The sequence below is a fragment of the Accipiter gentilis genome, chromosome 34 (assembly GCF_929443795.1).
Source record: "Accipiter gentilis chromosome 34, bAccGen1.1, whole genome shotgun sequence".
Taxonomy (NCBI): Eukaryota; Metazoa; Chordata; class Aves; order Accipitriformes; family Accipitridae; genus Astur; species Astur gentilis.
In genome coordinates this window covers 2,238,318-2,260,258 of record NC_064913.1, presented here as the reverse complement: position 1 = coordinate 2,260,258, position 21,941 = coordinate 2,238,318, and the positions used below count along the sequence as shown (strand labels likewise).

The 21,941-nt window shown below is 37.1% G+C and overlaps 1 protein-coding gene across 2 annotated transcripts in view; it reads right to left on the bottom strand.

Annotated features, from left to right (window-relative positions):
- Window positions 1–1,789: 1,789 nt before the first annotated feature.
- Window positions 1,790–21,941, bottom strand: part of RAP1B (RAP1B, member of RAS oncogene family) — a 35,156-nt gene continuing 15,004 nt past the window's right edge. The window contains exons 2-8 of one of the 2 annotated variants that reach the window (XM_049791921.1): window positions 17,721–17,805; window positions 16,251–16,319; window positions 13,440–13,496; window positions 11,880–12,020; window positions 9,696–9,839; window positions 8,148–8,263; window positions 1,790–6,699 (exon numbers count right to left, since the gene is read on the bottom strand). In XM_049791921.1, the coding sequence (XP_049647878.1) occupies window positions 8,177–8,263; window positions 9,696–9,839; window positions 11,880–12,020; window positions 13,440–13,496; window positions 16,251–16,319; window positions 17,721–17,777 (555 nt within the window). In that variant the 5' untranslated portion in view covers window positions 17,778–17,805 and the 3' untranslated portion in view covers window positions 1,790–6,699; window positions 8,148–8,176. Of the gene's footprint in view, window positions 6,700–8,147; window positions 8,264–9,695; window positions 9,840–11,879; window positions 12,021–13,439; window positions 13,497–14,869; window positions 14,938–16,250; window positions 16,320–17,720; window positions 17,806–21,941 lie in introns of those variants that run through there. The other variant, XM_049791923.1, reaches the window with a different exon arrangement.

Sequence of the window (21,941 nt, the reverse complement as noted above, 5' to 3'; positions counted from 1 at the left end):
CTTCATTACAGCAGAAAACTAAAAGAATGGTAAAGGAACCATTATATCCTAATTCCGTGCTACATATTTAACGGAACTCACCTCTCAACACATCCTGAGAGAGCAGTGTGGCATTATTGTCCCTGTAGTGCAGCAGGAAGTTCAGAGTAATGCACAAATCAGTGTCTGGTTCAATTCTTTGCCAACAGCTCGCACTCTCGGGCTAGCCCTTCCTCAGGGCACCAAGGTGCAAACAAATGAGAGATGTAACAAGGACAGAGAAAATGCTTCTTTTGTGTGCTGCCTCAAGTTTATTTAAAGCAATGACAGATGAGAACAAAGCAAAAGAAATAAGGCTGAAGAGAAATTAAGAGGGAAGTATGCATGCTTTAAAAAAAACCCAAACCAACCTGTAAAAGAATAGAAAAGATCAGGCCCCTTGAGAGACCTTGTCTTTGTATATACAGCCTCCACGTGCAGGCTGGGGAGGCACCTTAGAGGCTTCAAGTTGGCTCCAGTAAGGAGACAAGGGGCAGGGCAACAGGGCAAAAACCTGGAGGTGTGGTTTCAGGCAGTATTTTTTGACTGTCATCCCACTTCGTATTTATCCACTGAGGGGGAAAGAGGGGGTGGGGGGAAAGGAGAAAAAAGAACTGAAAGTCTCATGCAAGCATCTTACACTTCCAAGAAGCAGAAGGGCACACAAATTTTTCAGTCAGTGATATAAAGAACTCTGAATTTAAATTTTTTAATTAGAAACTATAAATCCACTTTAAGTTTCACGTATTTGTGTCAACACTGATCCTAACTGCAGCCATGCTGTCAGAATATCACAAGGGGTAGTAATGCTCCATTCTTAGAGGCAGGACAAGCAAAGACAACTCAGCAGCTAACACAACTAACACAGAAACATGGCATGCCTATCGCCAACACCTGAGGTTCCTCTGCTCTCCACTAGCTTTCTGTGAAGTTAGTGGGGTTTACAGGATGTACTAGGTTAAAGTTCAGGATAAATTCAGATTAAGTTCAGATTAATATTAAATAACTAACTCAAAACTCCAACTACCCTTTAGAAAAGACATTTAGGCAGCTCACAAATCAAATTGCCCTAATGCATTGCTAAGCTGCATACATGACATCTGCTTATATAAAATCATAGTCTTAATTCAGAACTATCAAAAGCAAGAACACAACAAAGTTCTTGTGCAATGCGTGACAGCAGCACAACTGCATTCAGTACGAAGAAAACTGGAACCTATGCTATACCTTGTCTTTTTGTATGAGAAGAAGAAAGCTCATGTTTTAGCCCATCTTTTCTTAGTTGAAACACATCCCTGGAAGTGTGTAATTTTTCCATTTTAAAAAAAAATTAAATGTAAACTTTTTTCTTTAAGCCAATCTCAAGAATTTAATTAAAGTGTTTATGTGCTTGCTTAGTATTAAAATACCCATGTTGATTCTCAAATTAATGTTTGCCGGGGGTCTTACCCTAAACAGATTGACTCCAATGCCTACTCCTATTGAGGAAGCTCAGCTAAAACCCCTTTTTTATTAAAAAGGAAAAAGAGAAGAGACAAATTTGTAACTGTCATTTTATTTGTGTCTGAAAATCATGACAGCTGTGCCAAAGGTCTTTGTTGTATTGGGCACGTTACAAGTAGTAAACCCCGTTTATGAGAGCTGGGATTTCACATGTAGATTTTTGTACTTCATACAGGAGTGAAGTTACTGACTCCTCCCTGCTAGATTGAGTAGTATAAGGTAAAAATGCCACATAGTATGAAAAAGGAAAGCATAATGACGAAAGAAGGAACTATAACTTCTACTTTAATAATTTCACTCAGTATCCAAGATTGCAGAAACACCCCTTCCCTCCAAGTTTACGGCCGCCAAAAGACATTACATGAATTAATTAGAAATTACAATGTCTTCCAAATGAAGTAGTTCACCCCAGCCACAACCTCAAAGAAAAAAAAAAAAATCCTGCTGGCAGTGCACTTTCTTAAAATGAAGCTGTAGAGCTTGTTGTTTGGCAGAACTAATATTTTTTGAGGCTGAAATGAATGCAGTGGAATTATGAAGACATTTCTTCCTCCATTCATAAATCTCTCCCTAAAGAACATCTCACCAAAACCAGGAAGCCACCTTCTCCTTGACAATTCAAAATTCTGAAAATAAATAGGTTTGGAAGGTATTTAAAAAAAAAACAAAAACAAAAAAAACCAAAACGAAACCAAAAAAACCCAAATAACCCAAAACCCCAAACACAGAAAAAAGCAAAAAGCAGCAAAATCCACATTTATCTGTTGTTTGAAGCCCAGATATTGCAACATTGAGAACAAAATCAAGACTACAAAACCAACTTTACTTATAGTGCCAGACTAAGAATGTAAAGTTTGCAACAAATGTAAGTATCATTCGAGAGTTTACTTTACAGAACAGAGAAGCTAAATTAGGTTTTAAGAATCTTCACGTTGTTCCTAAACCTTTCAAAGAAAAGCATAAGGTGCTCAAGACTCAGAAATAAGAACCTAATTGGCTTAAGAGCTCTGCTGCACACAATTGCATTTTGTTACATATTTGAGCAACTTTTTCTTTGCTTTTATTCTCCTTCCCATACACAGGCAAAAATAAAAGCTGTAAATTGAAGTATAGCCTAATGCTGTTGGGAGAGCAGTTTAAAATTGGACTAAAAGCTTTCTGTCTACACTGATGCTTGGCTGCATCTTCATACTACAATTCAAGAAGTGCTATAGACAGCTGTATATAGACTACTATTTTTGACCATTCACACCTAGAAATAACTTTCTATTGTTGATATGTCTAAACTGAAGTCTATCTAGAACAAGTACAGTATTGTGGCAAAATTTCTCCCCCTCTTAAGTTATTCCCTAAACTGGCAAAGATTAGAAAGCATTGGAAAAAACCCATCAAGTTTGATTCATCCATAGCTTCTTTAGAGCATTTTAAAAGAAGAAAATCCTCATCTGTAGTGTTCACCCATGAGGAAACAGCAACATTATTTACACCAGAAAAGGAGAAAATGCACAGTTTAATCCAAATTCCAAACTCCTCCCACCTCCCATCTCTAGCATTGCAATATCAGTACATATTATGAAACAAACTTAATATCTAATTCTACAATACTTTTCCAGAAGTTACGTTCTCTTATGCAGAAGAGCAGTAGTCTGAGCTTACAGTTCATTCATTTGGACATCTGAAAACATCTTGCAATGTCTCAAAATACTCTTGTAAGTTAGGCAAGTAGACATTCATTTCACAGAATAATTTGAGAATGAAAAAGGGCATTAGGAACAAGGTATAAGAAAAATTTATACTGCAAGGAAAGAGTCCTAACAGGAAGAGTGCAATTCCATTAAATAATACTTCTGTATTTCGGGACATAAACATTACTTTTTCCATAGAAAGCTCAGACATTTAAATACCGACATATACCAATTTCAGATTAGGGTGGAAATAAAGCAGTCACAACCTTTGTGTGCACTGTAAGCATAAGCTAACTTTACAAGCAGTAATACATGTGTATTAACACTGAGTTTGGAAAATTACTGCGCTAGTTCTCAAAATATGAATTATACATGTTTTCATCCAAAGCTTTAGGAGAAGCGCTCTGTTTCTGTACAAGTAGTTCAAGCGTGAACTTCTTAAGCGTTGGTACACAAAGCAGTTATCCTGGAGATATGTAAAAGTTTGTTCAAAAATTTCAGCAGAGGATTCTTTTCTAGAATTGGTAACTGCTTACATAGTTCCAATTCCTGTGGGGAACTGGATGTTCACTTCCTCAGCGGGAACAGCTTCTTATGCCGCAGTTACTTAGATATGAAGAAAATTCTTTCATGTGTTTTTCCTTATGCTTCATGTCCATCACTTCCTCAGCATCATTTTGTCATGCATCTTCCCTTTAACAACCAGGATACTGCTGCCTTGAAGCTTGCCTAAGTTTTCAAGGAGAAGAAACCTGGGGCTTAGGTATTACCTGGGTTATAATGTGTTGGCTTTACAAATCTGGCCTAAGTTCTAAATATAGGGGGGTGGGGGGCAGTGTATTTCATTTTTTTAGCACAATCTTTAGATGGTAAAGTTAGAGTTTCTGAAAATTTTACTTCCCTGGGGTTTGATCAAGCTGACTACCTCTAATGCTGAGGAACTGTACATTTACTATTCTACAAAGCAGCCAAGAATCCTTCAGTAGAGAGCTTTCAGGACAAAGCCTGATGTTCCCTGTAATTGGTACTCTTTGGCTGGACCCCAAGACCAGACCAGGGCCCCCCTCTCCGATGTTATCAAAGAATTTTCTCTCCCTCCCACCCAATGCCATCTGTACAGCTGCCTGGAAAAGAAACACATTATAAAGAAGACTGATAAAAGGACAACTGGGACATAAAAGTGTTATAAGACCTGAATAAGCAGAGGTTGAAAATGAAGGGAGGAAAAATACTGATTAGCTCAACAAGGAGGAAGGTACCTAGTGGAAAAAAAGAACTAGAGCATTCAGTGCTCCAGTCTCATCTACTCTGGGGAGCAATCAGGATGCAGGGAGTACCAAAGAGATATTTATGGGGATCATCAACCACATGTTCTGGTTTCTAATGATAAATGAAAAGGAATTTCAGTCTTAACTCTGACTCTACACAGTGAAAGAGTATATTACCTCCATTAAACAATGGTGATGACTGATGAAATTACCAGCAAGAAGGATCAGCTGGGCTCCTTAATTTACTTTGGGCAACATAAACTATCTCAAAGCTTACCAGTATTAGCTAACCTAATCTGATTGAATTTGCAGCAATTGATTAGAACAAGCTCTGATAATTCTGTGCCAGAGAAACAAGAGGTACCAAGTATTTGGGTGTGACATTAATTTTCAGCAGCACAGCCAAGATTAGGAAATCATCCACAGTCCACACATTCCGCTTCACAGTCCAACAGTGTTAACAGATATTTAAAAGTCTGCGAAACTCTACACTCAGTACTGCAAGAAAGAATGTTCTTCTGCAAATTTCCTTGAAACCAAACAAATATGGTCTAATCATGCAGAAAAATCTTATTTTCTCCCATGAGGATTTTTTTTTTTTTTTAAGCTACACTAAGTCAATTTTAACAATGAATTCTTCCTGGAAAGAAGGAAAATAGCAGGCAACATATTTTCAAGTTCCCAAAACAGCCACTGATAGTCTAACCTTTGAAGACAGGTATTTTTCTGTTATGCTCTCTCTTACATTAGAACTTGGAATACTGCAAGTCCAAAACAGTAAGTGGAATTTCATTCAGTCAGAAATTCATCCACCCTAGCACACGGGATGCTATTAGAAGAAGTATCTACGGCATGTATTTGTCAGAAGACAAAGTCATAATGGTTCATTTTCGTCCTAAGATGTATGAATCTGCACTGTGCAAGAGATTTAAAATCAATATTTACTAGCACTACTAAAACACAAAACATTCAAGTAGTATATAACTGTAATGCAAGCCCTTGCATGGCAATCCAAATTTATTGAACTACTGATGCTAAGTCATACAAAATTGCACCACTTTAATTAAGGCTTTTAGTTTACATTTGGCCACCTCAAAGCAGTTGTAACATTAGGTTGGTCAATTTAAATACTGTGGCTCCCTGTTGGATATACACACAATCTTTACACCCAAACGTTAATGCATACAAAGCAACAAGGCATTGTTAAATAAATCAGCAAAAGTTAATTACTGCAACTTAGGCCCTGTGACCAATTACACATGATTAAAATTACTTCCCACATTCACATCCACAGTACTCTTCCACCATTTAACATCTCAACCAAAACGTTACACATGTAAAACAATCACTAACAGGCAAAAGTACTAAACCTGTATATTTGGTATTGCAAATACACTTAATGCATGAGCAAGCAAGGGAATTCACAGTGAGAATCTACAGCTGCAGAAGCCCAGAAATGATTTACAAAAAATTGTTAAATCATTAAAAAATCGTTTTAAAATATACACTTCTTGTTGTAGACCCCCACTGTACACACAACTATAAACATTGTTCCCTATGTAAACAAGGAAAAGGAAACATACAATAAAAGGTTGAAAAGTCTGGACATTTCCTTCCCAACAGATATTAAAGGCCATGTCTTTAGTCAGACATTATACTGAAAGGACTCTTAAAGACTAGATCACTGTCTCCACAGGTTTTTCCTAAAATTAAAAAACTATATAGCTGTTGTGTTAATCAAAGCGCTTTTGTACAATACGATGATGATGATCCTGTATTTCTTTAAAAAAGTTACAATAAGCTACAAATACCGATGAAGCAAAGTTATCTGGAGTAGTCTATATAGGAGCTCTTTGGACTTTCTTTTATTATGCTAAAATAGTGGTGCTTTTAGGATTTACATTATTGTACTCTCCAATAGAAAGTGGGGATTGTTGAAGTATACAGTACACAGTTTTCATACATGTACAACATTGGTGGATGAACAATGTCTCTTATCAGTAATACTGGATGTAGGCTCTGGTTTTACCAGTTGCATACACTTAGAATATTTATAAGTAAAAATCTCTCATGACACTGGAAAGTGATTAGAATGTGCAAACTGATGTAGTAGCTTTCATCCATTTCTTAAAGGGTACCACCACAGGAAAGTCCATTTAAGATGTTGGTAGGTTTAATAAAGTTGGAATGCTGGCACTGTTGAATTGGGCAACAGTTCTTCAGACCTGTAACAACAAAACAAGAGGTTCGTATTAGTAACAATTATTTGTCATTGCTCTTTAAGTTAAAGCAACTAAAGCAGGAACTAGGAAAATTCTTAGCAAATAGACTTAGAAAACAACCTTAGCACTTCTCTTCTACTAGTATAATTTCTACTGTACACATACAAGTAACAGACTGTCTCAATCAGTAAAACTGATTTGGGATACATATGGCAATCCAAGCTGAACTGTGGTAGTAGTATTGGATGGGTGGAACTAGTTTTGCTTACAGTATGACAGTTCCAGTGGCTTTAAAAACAAACACACATTTGGAGGATCAAAATTCCTGAACCAAAAGCCCTGTTAAGGAAATGGGGCAGCCATTTCTGCCATCCTCAGTTAATGCTTTTGGACCCTCTCAGGTTTACTTTGAACTGGTTCAAGTTGTTCAAATTAAATAAGTTTTAATATTGATACCAAAAAGAGTTAAACATGCCACTATCTGAATATTAATAAAAGCCTGCAATTTATGACAGTGAAATGTCCTACCGGGATCCTCCAGTATATCAAATAGGTCTATCGGATGACAAAATAATGGATCATAGCACTGAAGCAAACGAACCACCATATGTCCAGTAAAATTGAAGGGAATCGAGATGAACAGGCAACTTGCATGATGTCAGGTCAATCAAGAGAGACCTCTGCCCATACTAAGGCCTGGAGGTGGAAAGAAGGAAACAACCTGCCCAAGAACAAGTTGCAGAAGAAAATTCATGCCTGCTGACTAACTTCTGAAAAGGCTTACTTAAAGAGCAGGCTGGAGCTTGCTTGAGCCTTCAGCAGCATTCTTAAAGCATGGATTTAGTCATGTAGAACATTAGCCAACTGCCAACGAGCAAGAAATTGATCTAGTCACCAATAGCTCGAGGTAAAATATTTGGAGTGTTACAACGATCACTTCACCATTCTCTTCCAAAGGTACTAATTACAGTGCAGCCTATAAAATATCCATATAGTCCAAAGAAAGCAAGCTAAATTCCTATGACATCATGCAAATATATCCAGGAGTTCGAAGCAGGAAGTGACATTTTAACATGCAAACTGCAATATTTTAGTGTGCATTCCTGATAATTGAGCTCTTGCAGGATATTCTAATCAGCCTTTAAAAAAAGAAAACTGTTTCCAAAAGCTAAATTTTTGAAGTATTAGAATGAACATTGTTAATTTGAGCTCTACCAACACCTTAAAGCTTGAAAAAAATTGATACTAGCATGAACAGTGTGTCTTGCATATATTTGCAGTTCTGACTTTGGAATGGCAAAATAAAGACCATAAAAATCTCTATGATAATGTAAATCAAGAGTTTTCAATGCTGATCTGCATCAACAGCTACCACAGTTTAGGGTTTTCTGTCATTGTTGTTTTGTTTGTTTTTAATAGCCATAATACACGGAAAATTTTAAAAGGTTTACCTGGCTCAGAGCTACAGTACAGCTATGTATTAAAGTAGCTGACATGACGACTTTTTGCGTGCTTTTCCAGGCACTGGAGTTTTTCTGTTAATTTGTCGCACAAGGTCGTAAAAGATCTAAGAATATAAAAATCAGTTGGTTATTGGAATTAAGAGGCTTCTCTCATAACCTTAAGCCTCGAATCTTCACACATTATGTACTCACATACTCAAGAACCCCTGTAAATATTTACTTATCAGAAAGCGAAATTGTATACTTACTTAATACCTGGGGTTTTTTACTGTTTAAGATAATTGTCTGCTAAGGGTTTTTCACTTTCAATGAAGCAAACTGGAAAGGCATCTATAATCTGCAGCTATTTAACCCCTGGGTCAAATTTATCTGATATATGGCATGATATATGCCACAGTGATCAACTACTATATGCTATTACTTTGCAATTTAGCACTGAGGTCAAGAAACAGGCCACAGCTTTCTTCTAACTCAAATCACTGTAAGGATATTCTTTTAAAGAAAGTTCTAGTAAGTTTTAACTAAACATTTTCACGGTAACTTGAGTACACTGCATATTCAGTAATAGTCTCTTGTATCTGAATGAGATCATGCTTTTCCAGATACTTCAAAAATACTGAAGTCTAGACAATTAATTCAGCAGCCTCTCTAGGACTACAGCATGACATAAGTGTAACATTTCCTAGAAAAGTAACTCATGTATGAGACACTCTCACACTTTGAGTCTCCTAGAATTCTAATTAGAACATGATTTTGTTGAAAGGCTAATTTAAGATGAGTCTACATACTACAATTAAACAGCATCTGTTTCATTCATAATCAATACAGTTGTAATTATTTCTGCATCTCCTAAATCAAGGAAATCCTCATACTAAAGCCATCCTAGAAGTTTCCTAAGCACTGGCTGCAAAGCAGCAAACATTCCAACAAGGGCTTTTAGTATTTGATGGAAGTTGTAGTTTATTAAACATATGACTTTTATATAGTTAAGCCAATTAATTTGTATTTAAGAAAAACTGAATAGTTTCCAGAAATTCTCAGCTAATTAAACGCACATTGCTTATTTTTAAAATCAGCTGTGCTTAAAACCACCATACTCTTTTGATTACATGCAAGTCTTGCACAGAGGCCCTTTCAACTTGACTGATGCTGCCAGCAATGTTTTCCAGAAGACACAATGAACTGGAGGGTTTATCATAAAATTCAAGCTGTTCCAGAAATGTAAATATTAACACATTTTTTCTCTAAAAATTTCTGCATCCCTTTATGCTGCTGCCCCCACTGGATAAGAAGGCATGTGCTATGGCAAGTCCCAAAAATGCATGTGTTTGATCAGTCACCTAGTTCCTGCTAAACAAGTAAGTAGCTAGATAGTAAACAGGCTTTTGCCCCTGTTTTTCTTTACAGAACTGCTAATTTTGACAAAACCCTTAGGAGTTTTTGTTCTTATCTCAAATAATTTAATACCAAATACAGAACAGTGTCCCATCCTTCTCTCCCTGCCACTCCCCCCACCCCATAGGTAATGGGCCTTACCTCATTAACATTTATCTTTGATTTTGCAGAAGACTCTAAGAATGCACAGTTATTCCATTGCCTTGCTAGGTTCTGACCTTGTTCCTTTCCCACAACTCTTTCATCTTCCAAGTCACACTTATTGCCAACCAGAATCATAGGCACCTAAAAAACAATTTAATACCAGCAAAGAAATCACTAAAATTTTGGGAAGGCACAATGTAAATGCGCACCTAAAACCCTATCTGAATCCCTAGAGCATCCTGACTTACAGACTAATGAAGCTCTGGTATAACTGAAACTTAAGTTTACAGCTGTGCGATACCTTGATCTTCAAATCAAAGTGACTGTATTTTTTGACTGCTGTTTGGCAGGGCAGTAGGAGGAATGGTTTGAGGATTCAGTACACTGCCAGTGAAGTAAACTTTGCATCTTCTAGATGACCTAATGAGATATCATTTTTAGATGTTTAAGGGATCAAGAAGTCTACTGAAGAATCTGCTACAAGATTTTTATGTTGAGAAATCCTGGAAAAAGTGGGCTGTACTCAGTAGCGTGATGAAGGACACTAAAGCTCCTTTCACCATTCCTCTACTTCCAGCATATCTCCACTCCTTTCAAGAGCAGTTTGCTCACATAGTTCTTATTAGTAAGCTGATGCACAGAGAGGAAAGAAACATGGTACCTTATCAAAATTACGAAGCACAAAAAATGCTGAATTGACCTTTGTGGCAAGAAAAGGCAATCAAAGTTGGTTTTGTTTGTTTGTTTGTTTTTCCCCTTCCCTTTATTAATTTAAGGACATAGCTAAGTTTCTCCCAAATTCAAGTGTTGAAAGAAAGGGTTACAATATTTTGACCATTTAATTTCCCCCCACTGAGAATGCAAATCATGCTCAAGTTTTGGAATAGGAAAAACTTTATGTAAATTTTGGTGAGAACTTAAGTTGCAACTTAAAGCTCATTATCTTTCTCGTTATACTATGGAATGGCTTTCAAGACTGAGGGGAGTGTTCTAAAAAGAAATACAATTCCAAGGAAGTATTACCAAAGAAAGGTTATACTAGTCAGCATAATTATACCATGTAAACTAAGGTTTCAAGTATCATCACACTTATCTTGATTTTAGTGTACAAAATTAAATTGATGCTAAACAAGGCTATAACTTGGTAGGTTCTGAATGGGAAAGGTACATGCAATTTAAATACTACCATTTTGAGATACATTTGTGATAATAGGTAATAAATCACTTCTAGAAGAAGTTTATGTTCAGCAGATAAGACCTGCAAATGCTTACGGTTAAGAAAGTACAAGGTGGTTTGTATTACAAAAGTCACAGTGAGCTTTCCTGAAATTGAAGCATTTAATACATTTTGTGTCTGCTGACAGCGGAAGTGTATGTGGATACATACAGCAAGGAAGGCATCAAAGTTTCCATGAGCACAGTTTAAATGAGAAGAGCACACTTAAAAACTGTTCATTGCTTGCCTTTTTTTTTTTCCAAAGGAAGTTTTTCCTGCCTGATGGCTACAACTTATGAGGTGTTTCTGTTAAAAACACCCTCTTACTGCTGTTTCACATTTGAAATAACCTTTCTTACTTTTATTAAGGGACTGAGTATTCACTTCCTACAACTGTAGTAAGTTTTTTTAAATCAATTGTAAACTGGAATGTTTTAGCCTCTTTTATCACTTTAATAATGCTGAGAGATGTATATTGAAATTGTGTGGAAATAGCATGACCAAACTTACTTGCAAGCACAAACACACAAAATATAAAAGCTACGTAACATGCAAGTTTAAAGCTTACAGTACTGTCTTTTGCAAGAACTTAGAATTTTGTGCTTTTAAAATACCATACTGACAAGAAAACTTAAACTATAGGTTTTTTTAAACCTTCATTGGTAGCAACTGAGGTAAGAATAGAGTTGCCTTCCAAATGTTTTCTGCAGTAGTAGTGAATAAGGTTATATACAGTTTCAAATAGAGTATTTCAAAGGAAGAGATTAAAAAGACAATTCGCTACATGCCACATGACAAGTTACAATTTCTCCAGTTTGCCTTAAAAGTTGCATTTTTGTACTATGTATCTACTGGTTGACATGTCTCAATTTAAAGCTTGGAAGCTATCTGATCACAGTGTATACATTACAACACCTGTATGAAAATTCTAAATATAAGTATTAAGCATTTTTAGAGATGCTTACATCATCAGTGTCTTTGACTCGAAGAATTTGTTCTCTTAGATCCTGTAAATCATTAAACGTGGACTGTGCTGTGATGGAATATACTAATGCAAAACCTTGTCCATTTTTCATGTATAGGTCTCTCATTGCTGTAAACTGTTCCTGTAATTAAAAAGTAGATACAGATGTTGGATTCAATTTGCGCTTTCCTTGCACAAACTGCTATACAGTTCAGGTCACAAATGGATCGCAAGTATGATGCATTTGTCCGTCATCCCCACCCCCCCCCCCCTCCCCCCTTTTAAATCGAACAATATTTTACTGTTTGACTATAAGCATTATCGTAAACTGAACTGCTTTTAAAGAAATCTGAAGTTTGGAACATTATCTGGGGTGGCTGAGCAACATCTAGATATTGCCAAGGGCTACACCCGGGGGAAAAGTGACAAACTAGAGTAATTTAATGAGAGAAGAGATACAGTAGAAGGTAAAGTGTAATCTGTAGATAAGTTACATTCCTCCCCAGTCACTCCTTAGTACCAACTTTTTCCCACCTCCTGATTGTTCTTTAAAATGCATTGTAAAGTAAATGCATCCCTTTTCAGCCTCCATTTTGTCATCTATGTTAAATTCTACTTTAATTTTCAAGGAGATTGGCTAGAGGATGGAGACACTCAGTAGACCTGTCACATTTCCTAAGCTTTGGTGACAACTACAATATTGCATATGAAGACTTGCTGGTGCACTGCACAGCAGCATTAGGACTTCTCCCTCTTTGAAAACTCTAATGAGTATGACTGTGGAATAGCATTTGCCTTTCTCACATCAGTGACTCATCTTGTGCCTGATCAATCACTCACCAAGTCCCTTGCTGTATGTCAGTGAAAAGCACAACCTATTTCGAGAGAACAGCCACTCCATCTTTCTGAAGATTTACATGGCCTTACTCTAATACGGAGTTTAAATAAGTTATTATTGGACCAGATTATTATTACAGTTCAGAGAACACGTTATACTCCAAGGGTCTTGAGCGTATGCTCACTGGAATCAATGAAGGAAATGACTGGTTTCAGTAATTTTGGAACTAATCAGAGAAAAAACTGACCAGTATGCAAAGGGTCAGCATAAACCCTGTGCTTTGAGTTCCCCTAAGCTGACTAAAGTGATACTATTTTTATCCCAATGTCAGAGTACATCTCGCACACAAAAGAAAAAGGGAAGAAGAAGAAAGCACGTATTCTCTACAGCAACAGAAATCAAACCTGAGTAACCATTGGGCCTAAATTCTCCTCTAGGCAATATGAACTTAAAACAGCAGCACAATCTCTTTTAAAATGCTCAATCTCATGTTTCCCCTATTACAGAACATGAACTCACAGGAAACTTGTAAGTAGTTTTCTGCTGCTATACTCAAGTTTTGTTTAAATACTAGTATGTTAAAGAACATCCTTTAATCCAACGCACTGACCACAGCTACTCTTTAACGAATGAGGAAGGAAACATGTCACCATTTACACCCCTACATCTTTTGATGGTTTTAATACTGTACATCAGTACTTAGGAAAGTTGGGTTTTACATACCGTTCCTGCAGTATCTAAGATTTCAAGCATACACTGTTGTGCATCTACTTCAACTTGCTGTCAAGAGAGAACAATGTGGTTAGAATTTTTCCTCTTGCAACTCTCCCCTCCAAAGACACCAGGAATTGTGTGATTTTTATAAGCAAATTCATAATGCATAAAGCAACATAATGGCTTAGGAAGTTTATATGGATATACACTTTGAAAACAGCAGGAAGAAGCCTTTCAAAGAGCCCTAGTGACATTTTCAAAAGCAGCATCAGCAGCCAAGTACCACTTTGCAAAGTGATTAGGGATTTTTGATTATTAAAAAGGAGGCTGCTAAATTTGTAATGATGGTTATCAGCAACTACCACAACTAATTTCTACTTGTTTCAGGGATCATTCACAGATTAAAAGAAAAGTACAGGTGAAAGCTAGAAAGTTGGATTGGCATATTAATGCTCATTTGATAGTAATTTAGATCAACAAGATAATAAGTAGTAAACAGCAAACAATAAACCAAGCAAACCATTAAGAGTGGTGTCCCCTAAACAAGCCTTTAGTGACACTAATCAGGAAACTGATCCAGCTTAGAGAAATTTTCAAAAAAATAGAAGGTTTAAGAAGGTAGATCAATTTCTGTATCTATTTCAGAGTTCCTCTGTCTAGTTTCTACCTCAAAAAAAAAAGTAGCTGTGAGGGCAAAGGATATGGACATGCCTTCAAGCAGGCTACCCACTCCCCCCCCCTTTCAAGCTATTGGTACACTTCCCTTGTTTCCATTTGCATGTAAAATTCCTAGTTGGCAGTTCAGGACTCAGAGACGTGCCCCCTATTCCCAATACATGCATTATCACTAGTTTAACTGAGCTTTTCTTTTGTAACTAGATTTGAGCTTGGGGGGAGGGGAAGAGGAGCATTTCCACCCTTCTCACACCTCCCTCATGTCCCTTAAGGGCGGAGATTCCTTCAATAACCACTATTTTAGCCTGTTTTGCTGACAAAGTTATTCAGCTAATTAAGCAGCATCTATTCTCTTTATGAAGAAATATCTGGGGAGTAAACCAAGGCATCAAGTTTCAAGACTTCATGCTCAATTATTTAGTTCCAGACAAACTTAAAATATTTCAATCCACATCCTCTCAACTTCAAATATTATATAATTAGATTTAACATTAATGGTATAGAATTGCAACTGCCAAACCAATATATTTTGAAGTCACACAAGTCAAAAAGCAAGTTAGAATTCTAACAGTGAGGGGAAGAAAATGACTGCATAAAGTGTTGTCCAGACTTAAGCAAGACTTCAACAATCTGGGTGATTTGAAAAGAAGAATACAGAGATATTCCTAGTCTTTTCAGGACCAAATCTCAAAGCAACATTGTAAGATCTTTGCTAAAAAAATAAATTAATTATCAAAAGGCAAAATTTCTTAAGATGGCTTTACTTTTTCATGCTCCATGGAAACAGTCTTTGGAAAAGTTCACCCAGCAAACATCATGAATCTAGTATGACCTGAAGAATGTAAATATGTAACAAAGGAAACATTTCACTTTAGCACAGCTTGTGAATATTTTTGGAGTCATTTATTGGGCCTGACCCAGCAAATGCCTGCACCAAACATTGGGATAGGGTCCAAAATTCCTGCTCATCTAATACAGAAAAAGTAAGTGGCTATGTAGAATTTGTTGTTGCTGTTGTCTCTTTAAGAGTTCTAGAGCTTTGGCTTGAAGCCCACATGCTTAAACAGACTAGGATTTTGCCAGCATACAGATTTCTATGAGGTCAAAAAACAAGTGTGAAATTATCATTTTTCTCTCACTAATTCCTCTTCTGTTCAGAAGAGATTCTGATGACTATAAGCTGCAATGGCTGTTAATGCAGCCTCTTTATTCCATATAAATGTAGTCCAGTGCTGAAAGAGGAGGCCCTGCAGTTTTTGCCCATTCCCAGCGAGGGTTTGTGCATCTTGCCTTCTTTGTATAGACATTGGCATTTTTGTGGCCACATGGTGAGCTACATCAGAGTATCAATGCATCTGAAAAGTAATTCAGCTAAAAAAAAAGAAAGATTAAGAAACTGACACAGCTGAAAATGAATCTGCTTCACCAAATGGTTAACTGTTTTGGTAGCAGTCCAGATGTAAACTATCTTAGCCTGGAATATTAATCATGGTCTCAGCTGAAACTGAAGAGTGAGCAATATGGAGATTCAAGATGATGCAAGCAGAGTCAGACCTTTCAGCCTGTCATGCTGAAGATGGGAAAACAGAAACTAACAGGCCACTGTAAGTGTTTGTTCATTTATGATAGGTTTGTGTTAACTTATTAATAAAACAACCACCCACCTAATGGAAGCATATCAAGCTATCAGTTGAATTGTTAGGAATACAGTATGATGCCTCCAGTGTTCTAAAGGTGAGCCAAGTTGTTTTTAGCAGATTTTCCTAGTAGCAAAGAAGCTTAGAACCTCAAACATACAAATCCAAATCTACCTGCATATACTAACACACACAAACTGATAATAAAGATTATTAAAAAAGTAGTAGTGTATTTTACTTTTTTTTAATCAACATTCCCAATTCTGACAATGAAATTACCATTTTTTTAACTGTAGCTAGTAAGGTATTATGCTTAAACATTAAAAAGCTAGTCTTGAATTATTCCTTTCAGACATACTTTAAGAGCACCTTTACCTTTTGAACTTAAGCTACCCGGTATTATGCGGCATTACCAGGCATACCCTTTTTCAAGCAACGACTCAATTATTTGACAATATGTACTGCAGTTTTAAGTTTCTGTAACACTAGAGAGGTCTTTTGCATATACCTTTCTGTAGGAGTCTTCTATCGTAGGATCGTATTTTTCAACAAATATTCCTTGAACAAACTGTACAGTCTGCAACACAGAAGTTCTTGTAAGATTCTTCTTGTATAGTGACATTTTGTAAACATTGTACACAAATTACTGTTCTAGGTGTATATATAGTCAGTTATCCATTACATTTCTGAAGGCAAATTAAGTGCTTGACAGAACTATAAGAAACAATAGGAAGTTAGATGTATATGCCTATTTAACTAAGTACTGTTAGATGAAGCAATGGTACACCTTCCTTCATCCACTCTTACTTGGAGCATAAGAATTAAAGCATGCATTGATTTAAGGTTTGTCTAACTCTTAGAATCGTTATTAGTTTTAGTTGAATAGGATACTAGACAGCTGCATGGCTTTTACATCTGCTTTTAGAACTACTGCAAGTTCTGCTACTTATCTGCCAGCACAAGAATTAGTCAAAAAACGACTGCCAGCATTTACTAGTCTTAACTAGACTCAGTAGGATATTCCTGTGTACCTAGCACGTAGGACGTTTTTAGCACAAGTCATATGGAACTTTAAGACTCAATGGCCAAGTCTGAGAAGACAGGATCAAATCCAGAAATGCTGCAGTAAGATAAAGAATTCAGAGGTGAAGGAAAACGTTCTTTCACAATCTAACATGATTCGACATTTAAGTTTTCCTTTAGGAACTGCTTTGTAAGACAATAGTTCTTACTTACCTGATAGAATGGACCTCTAGACCTTACTTTATGATAAGGTGCACAATTAAACTGAAAGATGTAAAGTTCTTAGGTGGGCAGAGAACATCATATTCTGTGAACTTTTTCAGTGCTAGTCTAGGTCAGACTAAACTTTTCTGTAATTGTTTAACTAAAACACACAAGCTCTTTGATTTACAATCATCTACCTGCTGCAGCTGTACACCTACTTGCAGGGAAAGATGTAGAAAACATGTTAAAAGTTCCTACAAACATGCAAATATATATTTGTGTCTGCATAAGAAGAATATTAGTGCTTTAAAGACTGCTATCAAACATTAAGCAAACAGCACCCTGAAGACCTTTCTAGAGGCAGGAGTTACCAAGGCCAGGCACAGGCAAACCTGTGGCTGGGTTACCCAGTGGAGCCAGAGACCTTGACAATGCTGTGGCTATGCACTTCAATGCGTTAAGACAGGCACAGATCTGACTAAGCACCATCAACCAACCCTGTACAAAAATAGTAGCATGCGAGAATGCACCAATGGATGCAGATATACCCAGTAAAGGATGTACCTATTCTAGCCAGGAACCCTCAGCAGTCATTACTTAAAATTATGTTTATTTGTGCACACCTACATAGAAGAAATATGGGTTAGTAGAGAGTGTATTAGAGAAAAAAAACCAAACGAACAAAAAAACCAACCAGACAGACATGAGAAGCCTAAGAAAACGTACTTGAACTGCCTCACGGAGTACTTACCAGAGCAGACTTTCCAACACCTCCAGAACCAAGAACCACTAGCTTGTATTCACGCATGATGCAAGAGATAAATCACCCTCAATACCTAAAAACACACAATAAGTTATTCATAATTTTGATCAACAGGTCAACTATTTTAGGACTACTACATCTACTGGAAGATTGCATACATAACAAGACATGAACAGTTAAATACTGGTATCAACTGATAAATGCAGGAGATACACTATTATAACCAGGCATAACCTAAGCAGGATGTCACTTTAATTATTACACAATATGGAAACTATAGATGGTTATTCAAGACACAGTAACTGCTAAACAATGCTACTTTTTCATCTCGCACAAATGAAGCGCCTCCAATGTTTTCTCGTTACCAGGATTTTAACACTTAAAGAAGAACGATTGTTCATGTGTTATCTAGCCTAATTTCATAATCAAGATAGTACAGACTTGAAAAGTTTTTAAAACAGAGATTTTTAAATCCCATGAAACAGTAATTTAGAGAAAAGGCAAGAACAGATTAAGACTCTATGTAATAAAGACCTCAATATCATGATCCTGCCAACATATCACAGGTGTTTCAAAGAAAGCACACAAGTATCTGGAAGAACTGCTCACACCCATGTGCACGTATCACTTCCACAGAGGCCTCTGGATGGATTAATATCCTTTATTTACAGCCAGGAGGCATCAGGCATAGAAATTAATTTACTCCAATTGATAGGCCAATTACTTGGATTACAGCATACCAACCAGTGAGGTGTGTTCATCTCATAACATTTTCCAGAAACTGACAAAAATCCCTTCTAGTTATAGCTATAGTCACAGCAAGCATTAAGGTATTTCACAGGTTTCTCAAGATCTTCCATTCACTCACAAGAAGTTGCTTCCACTCTATATTTTGCAACAACAGACCAAAACCAATATTCCCAAGAGCCTCACAGGTGCCTAAAGAGCTTGCAGTTTTACAACCACAACATTCACAGTATTGAATAGGTTTATCAGGTAAACAGCTGCTAACGTTTGTTGCCTATGGTACTGATATCGTAATTCTAAAAACATGTTTCTTAAATGGCACAGCTGCTACATCCTTTCCTCATCCATCCCGCAAACTTATTTCCTATCACACAAATTTTTGTAATTTCATATATATACACACACATATACACATGTAAATGATTTTCTTCATATGAACTGACATGCATGAAATGTCTCCAGTCTCCTCTGAAGAACTGAAAGCATCAGCATGCTGACAAAACAACAACAAAAAAACAACAAAAAACCCAACCCACCACCAACCACCAAAACCAGAATGGGAAACTTCTTTAGGCAAGAGCACCTCTTTATTTCTGTTGTCAATTCCTTGAAATAACATCCGAAGTTTTTATCTACTGACCCAAAGTTTGATCTATATGCAGAAAGTACAACCATGACACCACAATCCAGTTCACTAAGCAGGGCTTGACAGAAGGGCTTGGTTAACTTTTTTTAATACAGTGGCCATTTTCAAACTATCAACTCTTAATGCAGCTACAATAAAATGCTGCAAACCATCAGATATAGTACTTTCTCTACCTCATTACTGTTCTCCCATAAAGACATACTGAATAAACCCTGCTATAGTAAAGCTAACAGTTACTACTGATAAGAAATAATTATCCAAGAGGAGATAGCATGCGTTTTCTCATTCTGAAACACTTAAATGCTAAACAACGAATCACAGAGAGAGACTTGTATAAGAAAATTAAACCAACCTCTTCCCAGCAAACAAACATTCCTCAAAAAGAACAGCAGGATCCCAGAAGTCTGTTTTCAAAAAAATCCCTTCTTGACTCTGAAAGTTGATTAATGTTTTGCTAGATATCTAACCACAGTTACAATGACTGTAGTTTCATGAATAACTGGAGGCAACTAAAATATTCTTTTGAGACCATTCCTCTCCTACAAGCTGGATCTGTCCCCTGTTCCAAACTAGCTAGTGTGGCTGCCTACAGCAGTCTGCCAGATCTGCTTGCTCATCTGTGTTGAAAACTGACCCAGCAAAACCAAAACAAGGCCACAGATTTTGGGACATGTCTTTGGGTCATACTGCTCAAGAAAACACACCTCTTACAGTCCTGCTAGCAACTGAGCTAATTGAAACCTGGGAACAAGGTTTCAATCCCGTTCCTTCAGGGGCTCCAGCACTTACCAGATTGAGTTACCTGTTTTCTCCCCTCTCTGCCCCTGCAGAAAAATGAAACCCACCCCACCTGATGAATAATTTGGGGGTCAGAAGCAAGGGGAAGTACAGGGAATCCAACACAGATGCTTGTACAAGGTAAGCAGCAGAAGTAAGGTAAGAAAGACCCTTATCAGCAGTAATCTCACAGCATCTCTGGAGTCACACCATCTGTTAGGCATTTAGCACAAAAGGCTAAGATGATTTACATAGAAATTAGAGCACCTCCATGTTAGTGTCCATCTTTGCCATCACTGATTAACTCCACATTGTCAGATAACTGAGAAATCAAGAAGCCAGGTCCTATTTAATTTTATTCTTGCAAACGTAATGAGCAATCTTTCAACTTAGTGAAACTGTTCCTTGCACCTTAAGGAAGCAAAAGGTACACAAGGAGAAAACCGTAAGGACCTGATGTCCGGCAAAGCAGGTCTCTCCACAGGCTTCTGTTACCAATAACTTTTGAGACTCTTCAGTGATTTTCACACTAAATAGAACATCTACTCACTCCTGACTTTAAAAACTACGGTTCCTTCACTAGATAGAAGTTTTTGCAAACATGGACCACCAGAACCGTTCACACCACAACCTTAATCTTTCTGGCACCACTGTAAATGTTCAGTTAGATCCACAAGCCTGTACATTGTCCAGCCCTTCCATAAACAATGAAGGATTGTCTCTAATGGCACTGAAATGCACCTTTCAAACTCCTGAAAAGTTAAGCCTAACACTACATCACCTGTCATTTCTTTAAAACAAACATTCAGTTATGCCTGTATTTTTGGCAAGGTGTCACTAGAATGACATAAACATAGTAGGTGTAGGGGAAATCCCAGTACAGTAATCTTAGGTAAACTGCAGCAATTTCACTGTCTTTAAAAGAACAGTCCAAGCTGAATTTTTCAGTCTTCAGTCTGAAGTTAGCAACTAAATATGGAGATGTCAATAACAAAGGCTGACAGTAATTTAGAAGTAACAGAACTTAAGCAGCAGGTACCAAACATCTGTTTTACCTAGTGTTTTGAGTAATTTGTGACTTTTTCTTACTGAATTATCTATATTTCCTTAAAGAAAAATTCCAAATCCTGAAATAAGAAGCTAACAACTTGGTTTTAGTGAGAGACTGGCAATTCCATTTTGGCTCTCAAACAGGGATTCAGAAATTTAATGCAAACCAAAGCTTCTTCCAGCATCCAGGTTTGGAAGTTCAGCCCTAAATATCTAATTGCTGTACAACACTCTGGAGCCAATTTCACTACTTTAAGTGGTGGTACATAATTAAAGCATATGTACACACACTATTACAGCTTGGTTAGCCAAACTTCTTAACCTCTGAAGCACCCAAGCAAAAAGCTTTTTTAATGTCTTTGAAGACGTGACAAAGCCAGACTGCAGTACACTCAAACACTTCTCTGACCTTCCCTCCAAACTCGGGCAATGAGCAAGGCGAGTACTAACTTCCTCTTCCTCCATGACAACTTTTGTCATTTGTACAGTTACTCCTTAACTCACCGAGAACACGCAGTAATGCTTTATATATACACACACCTATGTAGCATAGAGGTAGCTCGGCATCTCTGCACTGATCTATCATCAGGTAGCCTGGCCATGACATTTTGGAATGAAATGCAAACCAATGTGTTCTCCAAAAATGCTTTAAGAAAGCTAACTTGGACATATCTAACAGAGCATGCAGCAAAAGCACTGTGTATCCTCTGCTCCCACTTACATCTACCAGCCCACTACCTTTGTGCAGCAGTCCTGATGTCACTTCACCTTCCTCTTACTGTTTTCTAACAGAAAAGAAAAACTCAATTCCTAGCTAAGAGAACTTTCCTAAGAAAACTTTCCTGGTTACAGGCCTTTGACTCCTTCTCAGCTAAGAAGCCACCAGCCCACGAAGCTAGGAGCTGCTTTAGGACACTGCCACATTATTGCATAACGAGCTCTGCCACATTATTTGGCATAACAAAAGTCTAGCACACACTTTTCCACTG